Source organism: Vanacampus margaritifer, chromosome 15, assembly GCF_051991255.1.
Source record: "Vanacampus margaritifer isolate UIUO_Vmar chromosome 15, RoL_Vmar_1.0, whole genome shotgun sequence".
NCBI lineage: Eukaryota > Metazoa > Chordata > Actinopteri > Syngnathiformes > Syngnathidae > Vanacampus > Vanacampus margaritifer.
The window spans coordinates 16,280,297-16,301,456 of NC_135446.1; the positions used below are offsets into that span (position 1 = coordinate 16,280,297).

A 21,160-nucleotide genomic window follows, 5' to 3' on the forward strand; every position below is an offset into this window, starting at 1 on the left:
ATTACACCACCATGCTGCACAAGATATTTAAAATGTTTTATAGTAAGTACCACACACTCGTACAGGTGTGTGTATTTAAGTATTTAAGAGTCACAAACGTTACTTCTTATCACAAGTTTAGATTCTATCAGAAATCACCAGCTAAAGACATTCGAAGCTCAGGTAACTATAGATAATAAAATGTAGTCCTACCTTGGTGTCTTCTGAACAAATGCCGATGTTCAAAAGTCGCATCTTTTTTTCTCTCTCTCTCTCGATACGAGGGACACAAACATGGCGACGCCTTCGCGCGTCGCGTTTGACCAGCTCTCGTGTGTTACTGGGTGTTTTTGATTTAACATCTTATTGGCTCAATGAGATGTCAATCAATAGAACAGACCAATGATTTAAATAAAAAGGGAGGGGCATTAACACAGAATAGCTGGGCACTTGGTGTCGCCGTTTAGTAAGAATAGAATTAAACAAGTTTTTTTTACCCTACTAATTTCTAAAGAGTTCAAATGTCTCACAATATTGGAAGTAATTGATTTTTAATACATGTGGAATATATATATAATGCATTGCTAATATTGTCGAGAGGTAAATTAAATGTGTTACTATTTGCGGGAATGAAACTAAAAGGTAAAGGTGTTTTCTTGTGTTTATTAGAGTATATAGAAAATATTGCCACAGTTTAATACATCGGTAGTTAGGTCAAACAAATAAATAAACAAAAAATATGATGCAACAAATGTTTTGGAGGCTTTTTTAGTTCCCCTGAGGTTGTATTTGTTTTCTAAAATTGCATGGCATGGATAAAAAGCCCTCAAATAGATTCATATTTTGATGGAGCATATAAAGCTGTGACCTCGACCCGTCTCGCAGCCCCTTCTTTGCCACTGTGCCCTCCTCCACACCAGGACACACATTTTGCTCCCTTTCACGATTGAGGGCGAAGGTGTCCTGATCCAGTTTGTGTAATTGACACTCTGTCCATCTGCCCACATCCAAGAACCTTGGGTGTCTCTCTCATTAAGGCCTAGAGAGAGAGAGAGAGAGAGGGAAGGTGGAGGGTTAAACGTTTAAAATATTAAACACTTGTCTAACTGCAAATAAGAAATGTCATAATTTGTTAAAGAAATGTACTGTTTTTAACAGGGGTTGTGCCAAAAAAAAATGGATTTTCATAAGAATCACAATTCTCATTTTGTACGATTCAGAATCAATTTTAAATGTCTCAAAATCGATTTTATTTGAATTATTTTATACTGTCTTTGCCTTTGCCTTTATTTGGAGCGCTGTTCATGTTGTACCCGATTTGGCCACTTAGGGGCAGTGTGGTTCCACACTGTCTGATACACTGTTAAGTTGTAGCCACATTAGAGAGTAGAAGGAAAAAGTCACGATCAAGTTATTCCAATAAAAGTTGTTGTTTTTTTTGCAGTGTGGTGCCGTTCTTTTGAGTGATAAAAGTGCCACGAGTAGCGTGCCAATTAGCATTAGCGAGTCAGACTGGAGTAAATCATTACGATTCCTTGAACATCTATAGATGTAAATCGTTCTTACACAAAAATCAATTCTGAATCGGATCGCAGGCCCAAAAATCGGGAATCAAATTGTGAGACATTCAAAGATTCCCACCCCTATTTTTTTAAGATATAATAATACAATTTTTTTAGATTTAATTTATATAGCAATTACTTTGATAAGCATCGGAAAGTATGCATACAACAAAACAACACAACGAGAAGCATAGCGATCGGAAAAAAAGAGAGAGAAATGTTTTCACTGGACACACCAATCCAAAACGGTTTCCTCCCGCCAAAGTCCCACAGCCAATCCATGTCACGTTTTGAGAAAACACTTGCAAGGGTACCTTTATATCTGGAGAAAAAAAAAAAATCAGAGGACACTTATTGTGAGCGGGTCTGGAACATAATCCCCATGATGAACGGGGGGGGGGTTCCCTGTATCTTAAATGACCACACATTTCCCTCCTCTACCGATTGTGTCACACTCAACTGTACCTCTCTTTACAGTTTCGACTTGCTCCGCGCCATGACGCTTTGTGCTTCTTGTTGATGATGTAGCAGTGGCCACTGTGAAGGGTCCAACCCGGAGGGCACAGCGGAGAGGCCACCTGTTTGGAGGCACACCATCGTTTGGTGTTTTCGGGACAAGCGGACTATTTCAAATCAATTTAGTCAGGAATAAACAACTGGACGGAGATCAATTAGTGAATGCGGAAACATGTGGAAGTTACACAACCCAAAGACCTGGTCTGCTGGCATCCAGGATCTCCAGGAGACACCGTTGCAATGGAAGATCTGATTGGTAGTCTGGTTGAAATGTAGGAGTCCCATCACTTGTGGCAAACATGGCCGAGGTACAAAATGATTAGTTGTGGGCTAGTATAAGAAAAAGAAGAAAGAAAAAAAAAATCAGCGTTCTGATATTTCTACCTAACCAGACAGTTTGATATTCCAAAAGGTTCAAGTTCCATTATGATGATCGCATTACTGAGCAGTATAAATCCCATCATTTCACTCACATGTCCACTTTTTCTAGGGATGAGGAACGTTCTCCGAGGGCCATGCTTTGAATTAATGAGCTCTGCCGATGCCCTCTGCTTACTCTGTCTGCTAACAACGTGAATCTTTGCCTTTTTTCCTTTCTGAAAATAAAAAAAACACGGTAGTCATTGTTGGCCACTTCAAAATAAACGAAATCAGAAAAACAATTTGAGGTTTCTTACCGGTTTGGATTTGCTTTTAACCTTGATGTTCTTTCTGGAGAAGGCTACGTCTTTATGGATGGATGATTTTGTGCCGAGGGAGAGTTTCCTGAGCCTTCCAGATGAATTCTGAGTGTATTTATCGGACGGAATTGTCTTTTCTTTGAGTGTGGATGCTGCATGTTGCTGGTATTGCTTGCACTGCCCTGCGGTTTCCATTTGAGGATGAATAATAAAACTGGAATATACACTTGATCCTACCACGGCGTATTAGGGCCACGTATATATATATATATATATATATATATATATATATATATATATATATTTTATTTTTTTTTTTTAGAGGGGAGGGCAATATTCAGAGAAAATAAATCACAAATTTGACACTTTCTAAACTTTTTTCTCGCAATATTAACCCCCCCCCCCAATCACTAAAATATATTTATACGTATTTCCTAATACGCCATAGTATGATCCTTTCAATGCATACAAAAAATAAAAATAAAAAAATATAAGAAATATTCACCTGTTCCCTGGTCCTTGATGATAACTTGAGCTTTGCTGACGCTGGCAATAACGGTGCCTTCTGGAAGAACTAGAAGAACTTCCAATACTTCATCTGCCTCTTCAAGTTGATCCTGAATGACTTCAATGTTCCAGATCCTCAGTGATACTCCTTTTCCAAAAGCAGAAAAAAACTTTTTGAAATTAATGAAATTCATTTTGAAATGATGTGTGCTATGCAAGTAATTGTCGGGCTTAAATAGGGCCAAATCTGATTTAGTTTTCCAAGGAAGGTTTTTTTATTTAGAATTTTTGCAAATGTAGTCGCCATGGTTCAAATGAAATGCTTTCAAAAGTAAAATCACGGCCGGCCAATTCTTTTTGTGAATTGTGAATATTGGATGAAAGAAAAAAAAAGGCGTATACCTGGATCAAACTGGATGAGGGAAGATGAGCTTAAGAGGAAATCTTTCCCTGCAGTTGCAGTCATCTCGTTCACCTGTCATGAAGAAACAAGACAGAAAAGCAAAGGCGGGTTTCCGGGAAGACTCAACAACTCCATATCATTGCCTACCGATTCAAAACGTGGTGCTATTAACTCATTCACTGCCATTGACGGCTATAGACGTCAAAAATTCATTTGAACTATTTCTCATCGTGTCACATTTTTTTTCCACCTTTGTTAACAAGAGCATGAAAACCTGGAAAAAATGTATTGTACATTTAGAACAGATATAACATTTTTGATTAATCGTGAGTGAATTATTGAAGTAATGCGATTAATTTAAATTTTAAAAAAATTAATCGTCTGACGGCCCTTAATGTTTTTCTTTTTTTTTAAATTAGAGGCATCAGGCGATTAAAATGTTTTATTGTAATTAATCACATGACTTCACTAGTTAACGCAAGAGTAATCACAAATGTTATATCTGTTCTAAATGTACAATACATTTTTTCCAGGTTTTCATGCTCTTGTTAACAAAAGTGGAAAAACTCTTACTCTTGAGCTAACTAGTGAAGTCATGTGATTAATTACAATAAAACATTTTAATCGCCTGATGCCTCTAATTTAAAAAAAAGAAAAAATATATTTAAAAATTAAGGGCGTCAGACGATTTATTTTTTTTAAATTGAAATTAATCGCATTACTTCAATAATTCACTCACGATTAATCAAAAATGTTATATCTGTTCTAAATGTACAATATTTTTTTCCTTAGGTTTTCATACTCTTGTTAACAAAAGTGGAAAAAAATGTGAAACTAATAGCAATAGTTCAAATGAATTTTGGACGTCTATAGCCGTCAATGGCAGTTAATGAGCTAAAGTCAATCTCTCCCCTTTAAAGCTGAGAATTTTTTCCAAGAACCCCCTCATAATCCCTTATGCCAATTTAACATGGCATGATGACACAACATTAATTTATTATAAAAATTGTATATTAATGCCCCCAAGCTACGGCTCCCTGGCCCCCATTTTGCGAACCCCTGCTCTAAAACAAAACAACCGATGACAGACCTTGACAGTGACATAGGAAGACTCTGCTATATTTCCTTTTCGAATGATCTCCACCGAGACTCTTTTCTGCTCCTCATTCACGCAATATTGGCCCTGGGACAGCTCGACACTGGACCACTTCAGTTGTAGTCTGCGAGAAAAAAATGAGATGATAACCATCATGCGGACATCATGTCGATCTTTCAAAACGTACATGTGGGACGGTCCAGTGTTTCCATGACGATCTGACACCCTGAATTCCAAGCTGTCTGACAGAGACTCCATCTCCGGATCGATGATGTAGACAATTGTTCTCCTGTTCAGATCCATTTGCGAGACATGCTGTCGTGCCAAACCACCTAAGAGAAACCAAAGCATCGGATTGCGGTTGTAATCCAAAATCGCGGTGAGACAAAAAAAGACACTCCTGACCTGTGGTGATATTTTCCAGGTAACCAAAATAGGGCTGCCGGACAATGGAAAAAATCAGCTCCTCCTCTTTGCTGTTGGTGTCTTTGGCTTTGAGCTCCCGAGATGATAAAAAGATGCCATATCGTCCATCAGATAAAAGCTTGGCCTTCCAAAGGGGGAGGAGCTTTACAACCTCAGGAGATGATGTATCCAAAGGCTCGATCTGCAAGAAAATTTCAAAAGGGGCACTGCAAGTTTGTGTCCAAACTATTGAAGCGTTGTCATTTCCTGTACCTGAATGATGAACGACAGCGGTTCGATACGTAACTTCCCATCCAGCAGGACACCACGATTGGCGCCGTCCGTGGCGGTGAACTCAAAACGGTCGATCTGTGACTGCTCTCCGTTATGCTTATATGTGACCTCTGACTCCTCGATGTGTCGCTGGGTGAAAGTGGAACCCGCCGCCAGCGCGGTTCCGCGTAAAAGCAGCTGGCCGTGCCGAGGAGGCTGCAGGAGTTTAAAGACCAGAGCGCTGCGTGGGGTGTCGGGGTCCGTCATGGCAAGGCGGTCCGGACTCAGGATCATGGCGAACCCTTGAGGAATTACAAGGCCATTGTTGGTCAATGACGGGAGGATGTGATCCACCATTTTCACGGACACCTCCAAAATTCCCTCGCGGCTTGTCTTCTTGTTATTAACAACAAACCTGCCAGATTAAAAACAGTTTTGTAAAACCTTCCCTAAAATCTAAAATCTTCCCTAAAGGTTTCTAAGACTTACTGAATGGTTTCTGTGGGAGCGCTTGCTTGCTTGTCATGCACATAAGCCACGCGGTTTGCCGCGATGTCCATCTGGCTGAAGGTGGAGATAGTGACCCCAGGATGTTTGGTGTTCTCCAAATATCCATGAGCTGCCGGAGCGCTAACGACAAACAGCAGCTCCTCGGGCCGGTCTGCGTGGTCTGTGGCAAACAGCACGTCGGTGGTGAGAACTACGCGACCGCCACGGTTGACACTCACAGGCCGGGCAAATATGGCAATAGTTCCTGGGAAAAAAAGTAGAGAAAAGCATTACTTTGCCGCCGTCTTGTTTAGTTCCAAGGAAGTATGTTGAAGTGAATTAACTCATTCACTGCCATTGACGGCTATAGACGTCAAAAATTCATTTGAACTATTTCTATTGCTTTTTTTATATTAATATTAACTTTTTTTTTCACTTTTGTTAACAAGAGTATGAAAACCTAGAAGAAAATGATTGTACATTTAGAACAGATATGAAATTTGTTATTAATTATGAGTTAACTATTGAAGTCATGCGATTAATTACAATTCCAAATTTTAATCGCCTGACGCCCCTAATTTTTAAATAATCTTTTCTTTAAAAAAATTAATAAAATAAAAGATTGTCTTTAAAAAAATGTCTAGGTTTTCATACACTTGTTTACAAAAATGGGAAAAAAGTTAAACTAATAGAAATAGTTAAAATGAATTTTTGACGTTTATAGCCGTCAATGGCAGTGAATGAGTTAAGGAGCCTCATTTAGACAAAAGTAGTGCCTCGCCACCATGTTGTGACATCTTGTTGATTAATTATGAGTTAACTATTGAAGTCATGCGATTAATCACAATTCCAAATTTTAATCGCCTGACGCCCCTAATTTTTAAATAATCTTTTCTTTAAAAAAATTAATAAAATACTGTAAAAGATTATTTTAAAAAAATGTCTATGTTTTCATACTCTTGTTTACAAAAATGGGAAAAAATTTAAACTAATAAAAATAGTTAAAATGAATTTTTGATGTTTATAGCCGTCAATGGCAGTGAATGAGTTAAGGAGCCTCATTTAGACAAAAGTAGTGCCTCGCCACCATGTTGTGACATCTTGTTGCCAAGAAACTACAGCCTACTGTTTCATTTCAATAATAATAGTGTTTGCTGCCATCTTGAAGCCTTTATAAGAAATTATAAACCTTTAAGAAGAGGTATTAGTTACAAGCTACCGGTATTTCCGGCATTGCTTGGTCCCAATTATACGCAAATCGCATGGGAGCACTGTACACTTACTTAAATAATGTACCCAAGTAGAATACAGATACTGGGAAAATTATATTTAAAGGGAAGTCAACTAGAGGGGTCACATATAACATATTATTGTCAAGAAATGTTTAAGGTTGACTTCCCCTTTAAGGGAATATTGAAATACCTTTTTGCACATGTTTGACAGATATATTGAACTGCCGTGAAGGAGACTGATTCTGTCCATCAAAGAGGTAGAAAACAAAATGGTCCCGTGTTGTAGTCCCGAATGGGTCTCTGTGCACATAGCGCAGGTGATTCATATCCACCATTTCCTGGGTACAGTTTTCCCCAGCCGCCAGTGGCAGCCAGTTTTGAATATGCTGTGATAAAAGGAGTCCCACTTAGGTGAAGGTCTTATTAAAAACAGAAATACTGCAGTACACAAACCTTAAGCTGTAGAAGTCCTTGGGCAGGTACGCTCTTAAAAATGTACATGACCTGTGATGAGGGAGTGTCATGGTCCTGAGCGAAGAGGGTTACACTGGTTATGAGTCGGGCCTCTCCTGGTTCCACTTTGAGTCCATTGTTTCTGAAGAAGGTAGCATAGCATGTTTATCATCACACATATAGGAGTCGTTTTTATAACAGTTCCACTGAGGTTTTATTTGGGTTATCAAAAATTGGTTTAGAAATTCTGCCCAGTTTCACTGAGCAATGTGAAATTTGGTTGGCATGCCTTTCATAGAAGCTGGGATTTGGTCTGATTGCTACAAAATTTTAACGTCGTATAGTGTGACGCTAGCTAGCAACATGAAATTTTGTTGTCATGCCTATTACTGGTAGACTCACAAAAAAAAGACGGAAAACTCCATGCCGCCCACAAAAAAAAAAAAAATGCTACAATGAGTGAACAAATGAAGAGTTGAAGCGGGGTCCCAAAACAGAGCCCTGGGGAACACCACTTTTTTCAAAATTCAGTTTCTCTTATCAACCAACGTAATTTGCCTCCAAATTGACAGACGGGCGACACTAAAATCGATGATTTGCCCTAAAACATGCAACTCACTTAACACTAGCATTTAAATCTTCTAATCGAACCTTATTAAATGAGGCTTTTCATCATTGACAGCCATTACTTCCACCATCACTTGTCTTTGAATTGTGTGGCTGCCATCCATTAACTGGATAGTAAAGCTGTCCTCCAAATGTTCAGAGTCGTCGTGCATGTACGCCACAGCTTTACCTGCAAGACAGTGTAAATACAACGCAGGGGGAAAAAAAAAAAAAAAAGAGGTCCATAACAGCAATGATGACTTTGTACACAAAAACAAACATACCATTTGTTAGCTCTGCCATTGAGAAGTCAACAACAATGGATTCCGAATTGGCATCCTGTTGTGTGTCAATGGCGCGCTGGCGAATGATATTGCCGTGCTGAGGGGGTTTCACAACGTGGAAGCGCAAGACATCCTTGGGGACGTCAAGATCTGTTGCATTTAAAACAGACAAATCCAGGTGCTTCATTTGTCCTTCTTGTACCTAAACAGAAAAGCAGTAATCAGTGGACCATGTGATCGCAAATGAAAAAAAAAAAAAAAATCTCACCTTAATATTTCGAGCCACAAACTCCGGAATCTCGTCATTTGTTGGGTTGACGACAATGTTGAACGTTACATGGGTAGAGCTGAATTCGCCGTCCGAGACGCAGAGGATGAACTGATCGCTCGTCGGCTCTACTTTTTGGTGCCTGGACTGCACGTAGTTGATTTGACCAGCAATGATGTCGCTGTAAGAACAAGCGTCTGGGCGAAAGAGAGAAGTAAGGAACGCTTTTTCCAAACAATCGCACAAAACCTTTGAAGCTGTGTTAAAAGATTGCGCGGCCAGGAGTTCATCAGGGTCAAGAAGTGAAAGGTTTTAGACTCCAAACTTAAACCTTATAAAACATGTATTTTAGAATCTGGATGTAAACCAGAATCCTTACCTATGCTCATACCCATGTTGCTTTTCTCAAAACCAGGTCTGGGTAGAATATTTTCAAGGTAGCCAAACTGAGGTCGAGTAACCAAACTGACCACCAGCTCATCCACGACCGTGTCCACATCTGCCACCTTCAAATGACTGGCTTTTATCTGAGCTCTCCCACCTTCATCTACCACAAATATGTCTCCTAAACAGAGCAAAAGGATTTTTGGTTACTGTCTGGACGTCGACGTCATGCATTAGTGTGACATAAAAAGGGTCCACCTGTTTTAATGGTGGGCAGCTGGCTGTTGACGGGGAGAATTGTGATGTGGAGGTCATACACTGGAAGAGACGTTTCGGGGTTTCTTCCACTGCAGCATAGCGCGGATTTTTCTGTTTCTCCGTCAGAAATCACAAAAGTGATGGTGTCATGGTATGGAGCGAGTCCGATCTCCTGCCCTAAAAGCACAACCACAAACAAAGTTTGTTAGTTGTCACAGAGGTGAGGGACTTAACCCTGGAGAACCCACGGGGTCAAATTTGGCCCCTATAAATTCTGCTACTCAAATACCAAAGACCTTTTTTTTTTTTTTTTTTTTTACAAATTTAACTTCAAAAGTCCAGAGTGCCACTTCTGACCCCTGCATGGGGCCATCTAGTGGATGAATATTGCACTTACATGACAGGGATGTGATTTGACCAAAGTGAAATTATCTGAAAATTTAGCCGGGGGTCTGGGGGCTCATGGGTTTTCCGTGTTTTTAAGTACTTTCAATGTACTCACATGACAAAGAAATAGACAAAACAACAGCATAAATTTTCAATGTATATTGAACTATCCCATATAAAATGGCAGTTTTAGTCAACTCAAAATCAGTCACATTCAAAAACATTGGACTGCCTTTGCTTTTAAAAACTATCACTGAGAATATCATCATATCTAACTAATGTGATTACTAAGTTAACACATAAATAATGTTGAAGAGTTCAAATTTCATGAACAAATAATTGTATCATGACCAAATGAAAAGTAACTCATATTAGAGCATACCACAAATGTCTTTGTTATAGCAGAAGATGTTATCTGTCGGAGTCATGTGCATACACAATGAACTACTAAAAAAAAAAATAAATAAAAATCAGAATTTTTTTTTGGGGGGGGGTGGGAGATAAAAAAAGCGGAATTCCGCGAATTAGCGGAAAAATCAAATCCCTGTTACATGAGCAAGAGTGGTGGTGACAAGATGGCTGGCAACAAACATGCTGTTTTGTTGAGCTGGAAATCAATCCAAACAAAACCATCTTCTCAGCAAACCATCAGATGGTAAAATTGTGGGGTTTTTTTGTTAATCTATTTCATATCATGTTGCAGAATGCCTAGGAGTATGTTTTATATATATATTTTGATAAATTAGCAACTCCGTGCTAGTTTAAAAAAAAAAGGGTTAAAATTGAAAAAAACATATATTTTGGTGTTCAGTGAACTTATTAGCAGTCATTTAATGTATAATTCATAATTTTCCAAATAAGAAAAGGGTTCTTGGGTTCTCCAGGTTTTAAGTTATGTCATTTGGTTAGATGGTTAGCAATCACCTGAACTATTTCTTTCTGTCTGGCATTGCTGCTTACCCGTGTGCTTGTAGCTGATAATGCCCGCACCGATGTCCGCCTGAATGAAGTTATCGACGACTCGGCCGTTTCTCAGCACCAGCCCGTGGTGGGGCTGTCGCGCAATCAAGAACGCGAGGCTGTTGTTGTCGGTGTCCGCGTCAATTGCGTAGATGTACTCGGCTGAAATGATGACCGTCTGCCCTTCATCACACGCAAGCACCGGTTTCAAACCGGCAACCAACACCGGTACCTCATCGTTGATAGGAGAAACCTAAAAAGAAAAATGACAGTAAATACTCATTTGGTGTACTTGATCAAGTGACTCACCATGTAATTCTCTCTGGCGCGCATACTTACGTTCACTTGCAGAATCAAACTGATTTTATTGGCGCCATCAGTTGCAGCCAATTCAATGCTGTCGTCCACAGTTTCTGAATTGTCATGACTGTACCTGAAAAGACGATAACAAGAAAACTGTAACATTATGTTTTTAACTCAGTCACTGCCATTGATGGCTAAAAACGTCAAAAATTGATTTGAACTATTTCTATTAGTTTACTTTTTTTCCCCTCTTTTGTTAACACGAGTATGAAAAGCTAGATTTTTTTTTATTGTACATTTAGAACAGATATGAAATTTGTGATTAATCGTGAGTTAACTAGTGAAGTCATGCGATTAATTACGATTTAAATTTTAATCACCTGACGCGCCAAAATTTGAATAATCTTTTCTTCCTTTTTTTTTATTCATTCACTGCCATTGACGGCTATAAACGTCGAAAATTAGTTTTAACTATTTCTATTAGTTTTTTCCACTTTTGTTAACAAGAGTACGAAAACCTATAATTTTTTTTTTATTGTACATTTAGAACAGATATCAAATTTGCGTCATACGATTCATTACAATAAATCATTTTAATTGCTTGTTGCCCATAATTTTTAATAATCTTTTTTTTTTTTTTATGAATTTATGAATGAGTTAACAGACGATAAAGATTACTTTTACTTTTATGGTCTACTTTTACGTTCCCGTTTTTTAAATACAAATAATTATTTGTACATTCTGAAAAATTTCCCATTTATTATTATCTTTTTGTATATACATTTCTTATAACAAAAATGAGTGCAACATTTTTGCCATCAAATCCTGAGTAACAGACAAATTTCACTCATTTAAATTGTTGTCAGAGCGCCCTCCAGTGGTCATAATTAAACTCACCAGTTAATTTAGTGGGGAAAAACTGCCGTTTGTTTCCTTACCACAGAAAAACCTGACAGAATCAAGATAACTAACCTAACTCTATGGCTTGTCAGATCTTGCAGAGTAAAATTTTGCCCAGACTTTAGATGAAAGCTGTTTAGCTGCAGCATCCCGTGCTGCGGTTCCCTCAGAAGTTCCAATTGCAAGGCTTCGTCGACAGAGTCCACATCTGACAGCAGCAGGTGTTCTGGGCCAAGCCGGCACTCACCACCCTCGTCGACCATTACAGGGTTGGTGATGACCTGAAAAAAGAAGAAAAAAATAAATAATTATAATTGTAAGAACGACAAGATCCTGTTTTGGGTGTTGCCACGCTGTACCTGCGGTGGTTGGTTGTCTACTGGTATCACAGTAATATTAAAGCAGATCCCATCAAGTGTTTTGCCGTGTTGATTGGTCACTGAGAGGACAAATTGGATATAGCGAGGAAAAGGACCAATATCCATAGTTGGAGGCATGTATGCTACTTTCATGAAGTTGATGGCGTGCTAAGAGATTAGGAGATAATAAAAAAAAAATCTAAGAAATGAAGGACAGCGTATGAACTAAATAAAGTACAGATCAAGCTGACCGTCATTACACATGGCCAGACTCATTTAGTAGTGTGAAATCCAATTTATATAGTTGACAAATTACCTGTGTGAAGAGCCTCAACACTGGCGCATTGGTGTCTTTGATGAATTTGGGTATACTGCCCACGAGGAATAACCTCCCTGCATCCTCGCTGCTACTCATAATACCACAAAATTCACATGTAATATTCATTCAAAATTTCAAGGTTTGATTCTGATCATTTCTCTGCTATAATAGTTTGACCAAAATACAGTACCAAACAAAAATGTGTGAAATTTGCATACTGACCTGCGATGATCATGAAAGAAAGGTTGAGTTGTAACCGTGTATGTCAGATCACTGTCTGGTGAATCCTTGTCTACAAAGTGAAGGTGTTGCTGTGTTACGTGCACCACGTCTGTCTCTTTCACCACAAGACACCGTCGGGCGCTCGGAACCTCTCTGGGTGGTTGGTGTGGTACCGGCTCAATGTGCAACATGACTACCTGCATGTGAACAGCTTCAGTTGGTTTATTGTACTACACCGGGGGTCAGCAACCTTTCTTGTCAGAAGAGCTGCGTTTTCTATCTTTTGTCTTTGAATTTATTTATTTATTATAATTTTTCAGATTTCATAAAAATATATTTTTTTAGACTTTTCTGCCTTTCTGTTAATTTTCTGACATTTTGGGTAATTTTATGAACGTTTGGTAATTTTTTTGCCTCTCTTTTTTCCCTTTTTAGACATTTTTTCCTATTATTTTTCATGGACATCTTATGGTACTTTTCTGCTTTTCCTCTTCCTTTTTGGACATTTTACGATCACTTTTTGGACATTTTTAAAACCTTTTGTCTCTCTTTTTCTGACAACTTACATTTTTTGACTATTTAAAAAATATATTTAATTATTCACTTTTTTATTTGATCATTAATTCAGTAATTAATTAATTATTATAATTATTCAGATTTCTTTTTTTTTTTTTTTTTTACTTTTCTGCCTTAATTTTCTGACATTTCGGGTAATTTTATGAACATACGGTAATTTTTTTGCCTCTCTTCTCCCCTTTTTAGACATTTTTCCTATTATTTTTCATGGACATTTTATGATACTTTTCTGCTTTTCCTCTTCCTTTTTGGACATTATACGATAATTTTTTGGACATTTTAAAAAACTTTTGTCTCTCTTTTCCTGATAACTTACATTTTTTGACTATTTAAAAAATATATTTAATTATTCACTTTTTTATTTGATCATTAATTCATTAATTAATTTATTATTATTATTTTTCAGATGTCATTTTTCCTAAAAAATTTTTTTTTAGACTTTTCTGCCTTTCTGTTAATTTTCTGACTTTTTTGGGTAATTTTATGAACATATGGTAATTTTCTGCCTTTTTTCCCCTTTTTTAGACATTTTTTCCTATTATTTTTCATGGACATTTTATGGTACATTTCTGCTTTTCCTCTTCCTTTTTGGACATTTTTAAAAACTTTTGTCTCTCTTTTTCTGACAACTTACATTTTTTGACTATTTAAATTATTTTTTTAATTATTCACTTTTTTATTTGATCATTAATTCAGTTGAAGAATATTTTATCCAAAAATAATAATTATGTAAATTAAAAAAAAAAAATCTTCAAATGTTTTTGTTTTTTTTAGATCCACAGGGAGCCAGAGAGGGACATAAGAGCCACATGTGGCTCCAGAGCTGCAGATTGCAGACTCTTGTACCACGCCAAATGCACAAACTCCAACCATTTATACCTGGGGCTCTGACAAGTTTGGGGGTTCTTGGAAATCCGACAGCACAAACTCAAAGGAGTCATCAAACACCTCATTCCCCGTGTGTCGATAATAAATCATGGATTGAGAGAGGTCCCTCTGCAAAAAATTGCTGACTGGGTAACCTGGAAATAAACAGGAAATTTGTTGAACCTGGGATATGAAGTCTAAAACAGGTAGGCCAAGCAATGTAATGTGACCACCTGCAACCAATGATGGCCACGCGGGGCATATCATCAGCAGGTTTATCGTGCATTCATCTCGTGTTTCTCTAACCTGTTAGCCCTGGTCCTGGGAACTTCATAATCTCTCCCACCTGTGGAGGCCTTGTAATGTTAAAGAGGATGTAGTCGCTACTGGAGTCCATATCGGATGCCTGAAGGGCAGTGCCTTTTAGCAGAGTTGTCTGACCCTGGGACACCTCTAGCAACATGTTGGTAATGAGGAACGGAGGGCTGTCGTCTTTCGGGAGGATCTTTATAGGGAACTTGTGGCGGGTCTGGTGGTGACCATCAGTGATGCGGAAGGCAATGAAGTCACCGGTGGAGTCGCTGTCATCGTGGTGATAGAAAACGATCCCAGCTTTAATGTCCCCGATGGTGAACATGAAGCCCTTTCCACCTAGAGATAGCAAACAGCATGTTAACTGTGATTTGTATAAATTTGAGCACTTAAACCCCCTCTTAGTGCAGTTACTTAAAGGCCCCTTTGGGGCGAAAATTACTTTTACCCCATATGTGGTATTTTGTCCAAAATTTGGACACTCTTTGTAAGTGTGATAACCAAGTCATTTATTGGTATTATTTTTATTTTATTTTAAACTTTTGACCACTTAAAATGTTCAGTGACATCAGACCTATCCATACATATGTAGTTTTTATGTATTTATTTATTTTTGATACCCTTTATGGACAATAAAAGCAATATTGTACAATCAGCAAAACGATATAATATATATAAACACATTTTGTCCAGAATTGTCACTTTGACCACGCACGTGCACACACACACATCACGCACACATACGCGTGTGCACTTGAGTGTTCCTGCATCCACAAACACACACGCACACACACACACACACAGGCCTGTTCTATCAACCCCGACCATGCTTGTTTTGGTGCAACTATGGTCACATGGTACAAACATACTCAGCTCAAGCAAAAATAAGTAGCTATCTAGCGCCACCTGATGGATTACGGGTTTTAAGACTCTCAACTCACACTTTTCATTTACCACCTTTAGTCGGGAGGGATAAATTGGGTAATCATGTGAAATGCACTATAACACATCAGGTGTACAGTGCATCGAAAACATGCAAAATGATGATTTATAGTGAGGATCAATGGGTCCAAATTTTGTACAAATATCCCTTTCGCACTATAAATATTTGGCTCCCACATATATTAATGACCATAATACTGAATTTCAACGTGTTGGGACAATCTGGGTGAAATTTCAGCCGCCTAAGTGATTTTTTATTAATATGCTTTATCTATGATATTAATATTAATAATCATAAAATGTCAACATTTTGTACAAATACAGCACAAGTTAAAGGGCTTTTTAATTCATCTTAAGACAAACAAAAACACAGATTTTTTTTTTTCTATTAATACTAGAAAACAAACGGAACGGAACCATGGCACCTTTGACAGTCAGTCTTCCATGGAGAAGACCATCCACAGTGACGACACGGACAGCGCCTATGTTGTTATTGTCCACGATCTGGAGCTGCTCCCACGTTATTGGACGTGATTGACCTTCTAACAGGCTGAGACCTGGATGACAAATTGTGCATTTGCTCAAATAAATCCAGAGACAATTGCTGTAGTACAGTTTGAAGTGATGTCACTGAATAATGAAAATGCTAATAAATAATTCACTAAACTAACCATACCCATGTTCCAGGAAACTCTGGGCGCATTGGTGTCAGCATTCCTTATGGACATGTGCACAGTTATTGGTGGGCTCTTTTTGAAGAAAAAATCATGAACCTCGATTTCCATCTGTAAGAAAAAATTCTTAAGTTCCATTGATCCCACCACAACATTTCAAACAGTACATTTGCAAAGGAAACGCAACCTCAAAGTGCCTGCGCTGGGTATGAGAAGAGTTAGGGGGCTGATACGCAATCAACATGCTATTTAAATCCAACCAAGTGAAGGAATAGACAGGGCGCGTTTGGTCGGAAAGGTGAGTGATGAAGCCATCTGAAGGTGCGTTGGTGATGTTAAAAATCAGCCTCTCTTGCGGCGTTTCCTCATCCTCCCCGTCTAATGTGGCAGTCGATAGCGGTGTGAGGATGAACTGGTCCGCCTCCAAGATGAACGTCGGCATGAATGACGCCGCGGGGGGATGATTCGCCTTAGCGCCTGTAATCTGTACCGGAATCCAAATCTGTTCAGACTTTATAAGAAAATAAAGCCGTAAATTTAAAAAAAATGTCAGTAAATCTCATACATAACTCACTAGGCATCTTCAAGGATTATTACCTGAAGTGTGAGAATTATGAATAATTAAATTCTAATTACACAAAATTCATTCCAATAATAATGAAAAATGAAAAATAAAAGCTAAAAAATCTAATGTTGCTAAGTAGAACTGACTTCAGGGGTTGAATATGAAAATGGCATTCCCCAGAGCTCTGTCTTAGAGCCCCACATTTGTTTGATTGCTGCATCGTATTTTTTCCTAAATTTAGTGCATCTCTACTATAAAGCAACTGAAAAAGACAATAAAGTCAAATTGCCTGATATATGTTGCCGCTCCTCGTGTCTTTGAGGTCAAGCTTGATTGCAATGTAATCAATGTCAGGAGACGGAGGAGTCATGTGCTGGTATTTCAGCCCCATCACTAGGAAGTCGTCACAGGGAACTTTGAAGACCCTGATGAGCTTCACACCCCTCAGGCAAACATCAGAATTACATCTCTCTGGATCTTCTGAATTTTTTTTTGGAAAATTTCACATTAGTTTTAAGAGACATCGCAGGGAAGACTTTCAGCATGAACGTCATTACCCTCAACATAGCGCAGTGGCTCGTCCCCTCTCTTGACAGCTTCCACTGGCTTTCCGGTGACCAGTTGCCCATGAGCTGGCAGATGAGTGTCATGGGTATTGAGTTGGATGCTACACTCTAAGCTGGACCGCCTTTCATAATGGAAGGACAGCACATTGCCATCAACATCAGCAGAGATGCCAAATAACGGGACTTGCAAAAATTTCGGTCCAAGCTTGATAATACTGCAGTCGGGATCCACGATGTTAACGCGGAGAGAAAAAACCTCAATGTATGTGTCGGTCTCGGTGAACCTGTTTACAAACAGAATTAAGTGAAGCCCCGTTCATCACAAAACACAAAATAATCTGCGATATAAATGGGCCACAATCGTGCGTAACACTGCTGACGTACCGATACAGCCGAAGCTTGACCGTGTCCTCTGTTAATAGTGGAGAGCCATTATGGACGTACTTGACCTCATTCTCACGATAATGGCAGTTAAACACCTGGAAAAAGAAGAAATAAAAGTATTTTACACAGCGATCCTGCAAAAGCCTATCTATTTATCCACACAGTTTCCGTGTCTGATGTTTCATTACCTGAGGCAGGAATTTCCCCACTCGTTGAGTTATGGGCTCATTTAACACCACTTCCACTTTGCATGCATCCTTTTGAACGGGGATAAGGAACTGCAGGTCACCTTCCCGGAGGTAGGCCGACTGACCCCGTCTCACCTTTAAAGCTGTATTGACTTTTACAAGGGAGGCGTTGCAAGTCATCCCGAGAAGCAGGAAGGGAATCAAAGCCAAGCGTTGACCCTTTGACTTCATCATTGTTCTTCTCGTCTGAACAAGTCGACGCGGCGAAAGCGTCATTTTCAGCCGTCACCCTCAAAAGAGATGTTCATGGTCGTTTTGACCGTCCTTGGAAATCTGTTACTTGGGGATTTTTGAGCATTTCAACACAAGCTGTGTAGAAAGGAAAAGGAGTGAATAAGATGAGTGCAGCGAGAGAGGCTACTGGAAGCAAACATTTAAATTCATGGCAATATTGATATTTTGTGTTGCAACATTGAACCCAAACATTTAGCTGTGACAGGAAATAGGTTGTCCACCCTTGTCATCGCAACCACAATGAGACCTCTCACAATGAGTTCCTTCAACCGGGGCGGGCACCTTGTAATTAGCCTTTACATGCTCTGGCTTGTCCCAGTGAACAATTCAACCTTTATTACAGTAAAGACAATACTTCAAGTCACATTTTCTCATATGGAACAACTTTGTCAAATTAATATGCCACCATCAAATAAAACTGAAACACACGTCATCCTTGATTTATTAATAGCATACCATAAATAAATAATAATCCGACTCATTTCAAAGTCATGTGACTCGAGTTCCTCACCTCTTCCCACTGCCCGTCTGTCCAAAATGAACAGATGAAATTGCAATGGATGAAATTCCCATAATCAAACTGCTGTAACAACAGATTTCAGGGTGCCTGGCATAGGAGTGCTCAAATCAAAAGCCACTGCTACACAAAAGCAGCAAAGGAATGTTAAGTGTCACGCCACAAACTGGCTTTGTTCCGATGGGAAGCTCAGCGGCATCTTTTTCACAGCACCTCTTTTTCACCTTAATAATGACAGAGTCCTTCACAACTGCCACTTTACTCCCAAGCAACTATCATTTGGATCAACAAACAGAACACCGTGTTACAATAAAGACACACGAGAGATGCAAACCCAGTCGTTCCATAACTTAATAACTTAAAACGTAAATAGTATAACAAACTATGATCAAATTCACCTTACAACATTACCCTTAAAAATAAATGGAAAGTCTCTGCGTAACTAACAACCCAAGCTAGCTCCTCCCCATCGACATACAAAGATGTTAGCTAACATCACAGATATCCAATTGAAATTCCAGTTGATTGACTGTTACCTTTTATGGCAGTGTTTCCTTACATCTATTGAGCCCAGGAACATATTAAAAAACACAGTATACTAAAAAAATAAGGACAATATTTTCTTAACTTTAACCACAAATGTAATTGTTCCTCATGCCACTAAATGTCCCTAGCATAAGTAGATGAACAGAGACACATTATTGGGAGTAAAATAACAAAAATTCACTGATCAATTAAGTGATATTTGATCATCTCTTGTGGTTCACCTGACGATTCCACACGCTACTGTTTTGTAGTGTGCTATTAAGAAACAAACCGCTAGAAAAAAAAAATGGTGCACCCCCTTACTTTTTTTTATATTTTCAAAACAATGCGTAAAGAATATAGCACACAATAGACACTTTTCGTGAAATCACCGCAAGATGACACATGATGTAAATGTAAATGGAGTGCGTGCAACTATAGTTAGCAACTTAATCAAGAAGCAAACTAGCATTTGGCATAAAAAAAATAATAACTTGCCTGAACTTTCCAAATCTAGACATGTCCTTACCTGTATGGCACCTCGTCTGCTACTCCATTATTCGCCAGGCCTGCTCTACTGCTCGTCTCTATTACACCTACAGCATTTGTTTTGGGCCACAGTGTCAAACTCCACCTCTGACGAGAGGGGGTGGGGAACCGCTGAGAGGCCTTACTAAATTGATGGGGTTGTGTTGGAGGGGCATGGACTATGCATTGGTTAATGTTTTGGGGCTCTTTAAAGCAATTCCTGAAATCATTTTGAATGTCTTAAAGCTGCTCAATGTTGTTATCTTCGAATTATCTATCTAATTAGCAGAGTAACACCTTAGCTGTTCACAATAAGCACTCCTGTAAGCTAATAGTTTTCAGACAGGATTCGGGTTCGAATTTCCCACCCTCTGTCTGCGGATTGTGACGTCATGCGCATATTGCGTATGTGAAAGAAAAAAAAGTTAAAGCACTCCAACACGATGTATAGAACCACTGTGATATTATGTATGAATATTAAATATTTAATCTGTATCAAAAATAGCTACATCCTGATGTGTAGGGTGTTCAGGTGTGACAAATTCAGAAAACCCAAACTCAGGGCATTGATTTGGATGAATCGTTTTTAGATTCATTGATCTTTTTTTAAATATAAGAAATTATGTAAATCAATGAAGATATTTCCCATTGCTGTAGTTTTGGACATTGTTGTTAGTTGCTTTGCCAACTTTTTTTCACACTATCAGGGCAGTTACCCCTGCCCAATTTAATCAAATAATACAGTACTGTAATTCAGTTTTGTTCACAAAATGTTATAATAGCAATAATAATAATAAATAATACTTAAGTGTTTTTAGATTGTTCAATTTGAATCCCATGAGATGAGATTTGACCGTAAAACGTTTGCTCCATCGTCCAGCAGCAAATGAAAAAGGCGTCTTCTCATACCTTTCTGGTTTGCCACATCCAATATGGCGGGGATGTCGATGTAGGAATGGGTGACCAAATCTTTATTTCTAAAACTAAAATGTAGCCGAGACACAAATCGAAAAACGGCCTATTTGTTTTGTATTCCAAGGGTTGTAACTGAGAGCATTTCTCATACTGGCCAGGAGATGGCGACAGCGTGACGTCTAAAGACAACAATCATCTTCTGTAATCTACCATCTCCAGCACCGAATTCCACTACTGGGTTAATCTTCACAACTCCGGTATTATTGGAAAGGAAATTCAACAAGGATTCCCAATCTGCAATCATTTAAAACAGTGTTTCTCAACCCTGGTCCTCGGGGAACACTATCCAACCTGTTTTCCATGTCTCCCTCCACTCAGCTGAGGATCGTTATCAGACTTCTCCAGAGCTTGCTGATGATCTGATCATTGGAATCACCTGCGTTGGAATGGAGGGACATGGAA

The 21,160-nt window shown here is 38.7% G+C and overlaps 1 protein-coding gene across 3 annotated transcripts; it reads right to left on the reverse strand.

Annotated features, from left to right (window-relative positions):
- Positions 1-634: 634 nt before the first annotated feature.
- frem1a (Fras1 related extracellular matrix 1a) lies at positions 635-20,711 on the reverse strand. 3 transcript variants are annotated; one of them, XM_077545412.1, is made up of 36 exons: positions 20,693-20,711; positions 17,920-18,288; positions 17,732-17,826; positions 17,339-17,631; positions 17,071-17,261; positions 16,404-16,727; positions 16,219-16,327; positions 15,968-16,099; positions 14,595-14,939; positions 14,301-14,443; positions 12,846-13,042; positions 12,621-12,711; positions 12,305-12,472; positions 12,018-12,226; positions 11,082-11,175; positions 10,743-10,995; positions 9,396-9,572; positions 9,133-9,318; positions 8,754-8,950; positions 8,486-8,687; positions 8,247-8,391; positions 7,596-7,737; positions 7,333-7,528; positions 5,911-6,175; positions 5,422-5,836; positions 5,149-5,350; positions 4,931-5,075; positions 4,738-4,867; positions 3,647-3,719; positions 3,243-3,392; positions 2,735-2,919; positions 2,531-2,653; positions 2,256-2,387; positions 2,007-2,119; positions 1,778-1,863; positions 635-1,018 (listed from the first exon to the last, which is right to left on the reverse strand). In XM_077545412.1, the coding sequence occupies exons 2-36, from the start codon at positions 18,193-18,195 to the stop codon at positions 816-818; spliced, it is 6,387 nt and encodes a 2,128-aa protein (XP_077401538.1). In that variant the 5' UTR covers positions 18,196-18,288; positions 20,693-20,711; the 3' UTR covers positions 635-815. The 3 variants fall into 3 exon arrangements, with proteins under 3 accessions (XP_077401538.1, XP_077401536.1, XP_077401537.1); XM_077545410.1 differs by lacking the exon at positions 20,693-20,711 and adding an exon at positions 19,785-19,925; XM_077545411.1 differs by lacking the exon at positions 20,693-20,711 and adding an exon at positions 18,725-19,123.
- Positions 20,712-21,160: the final 449 nt, after the last annotated feature.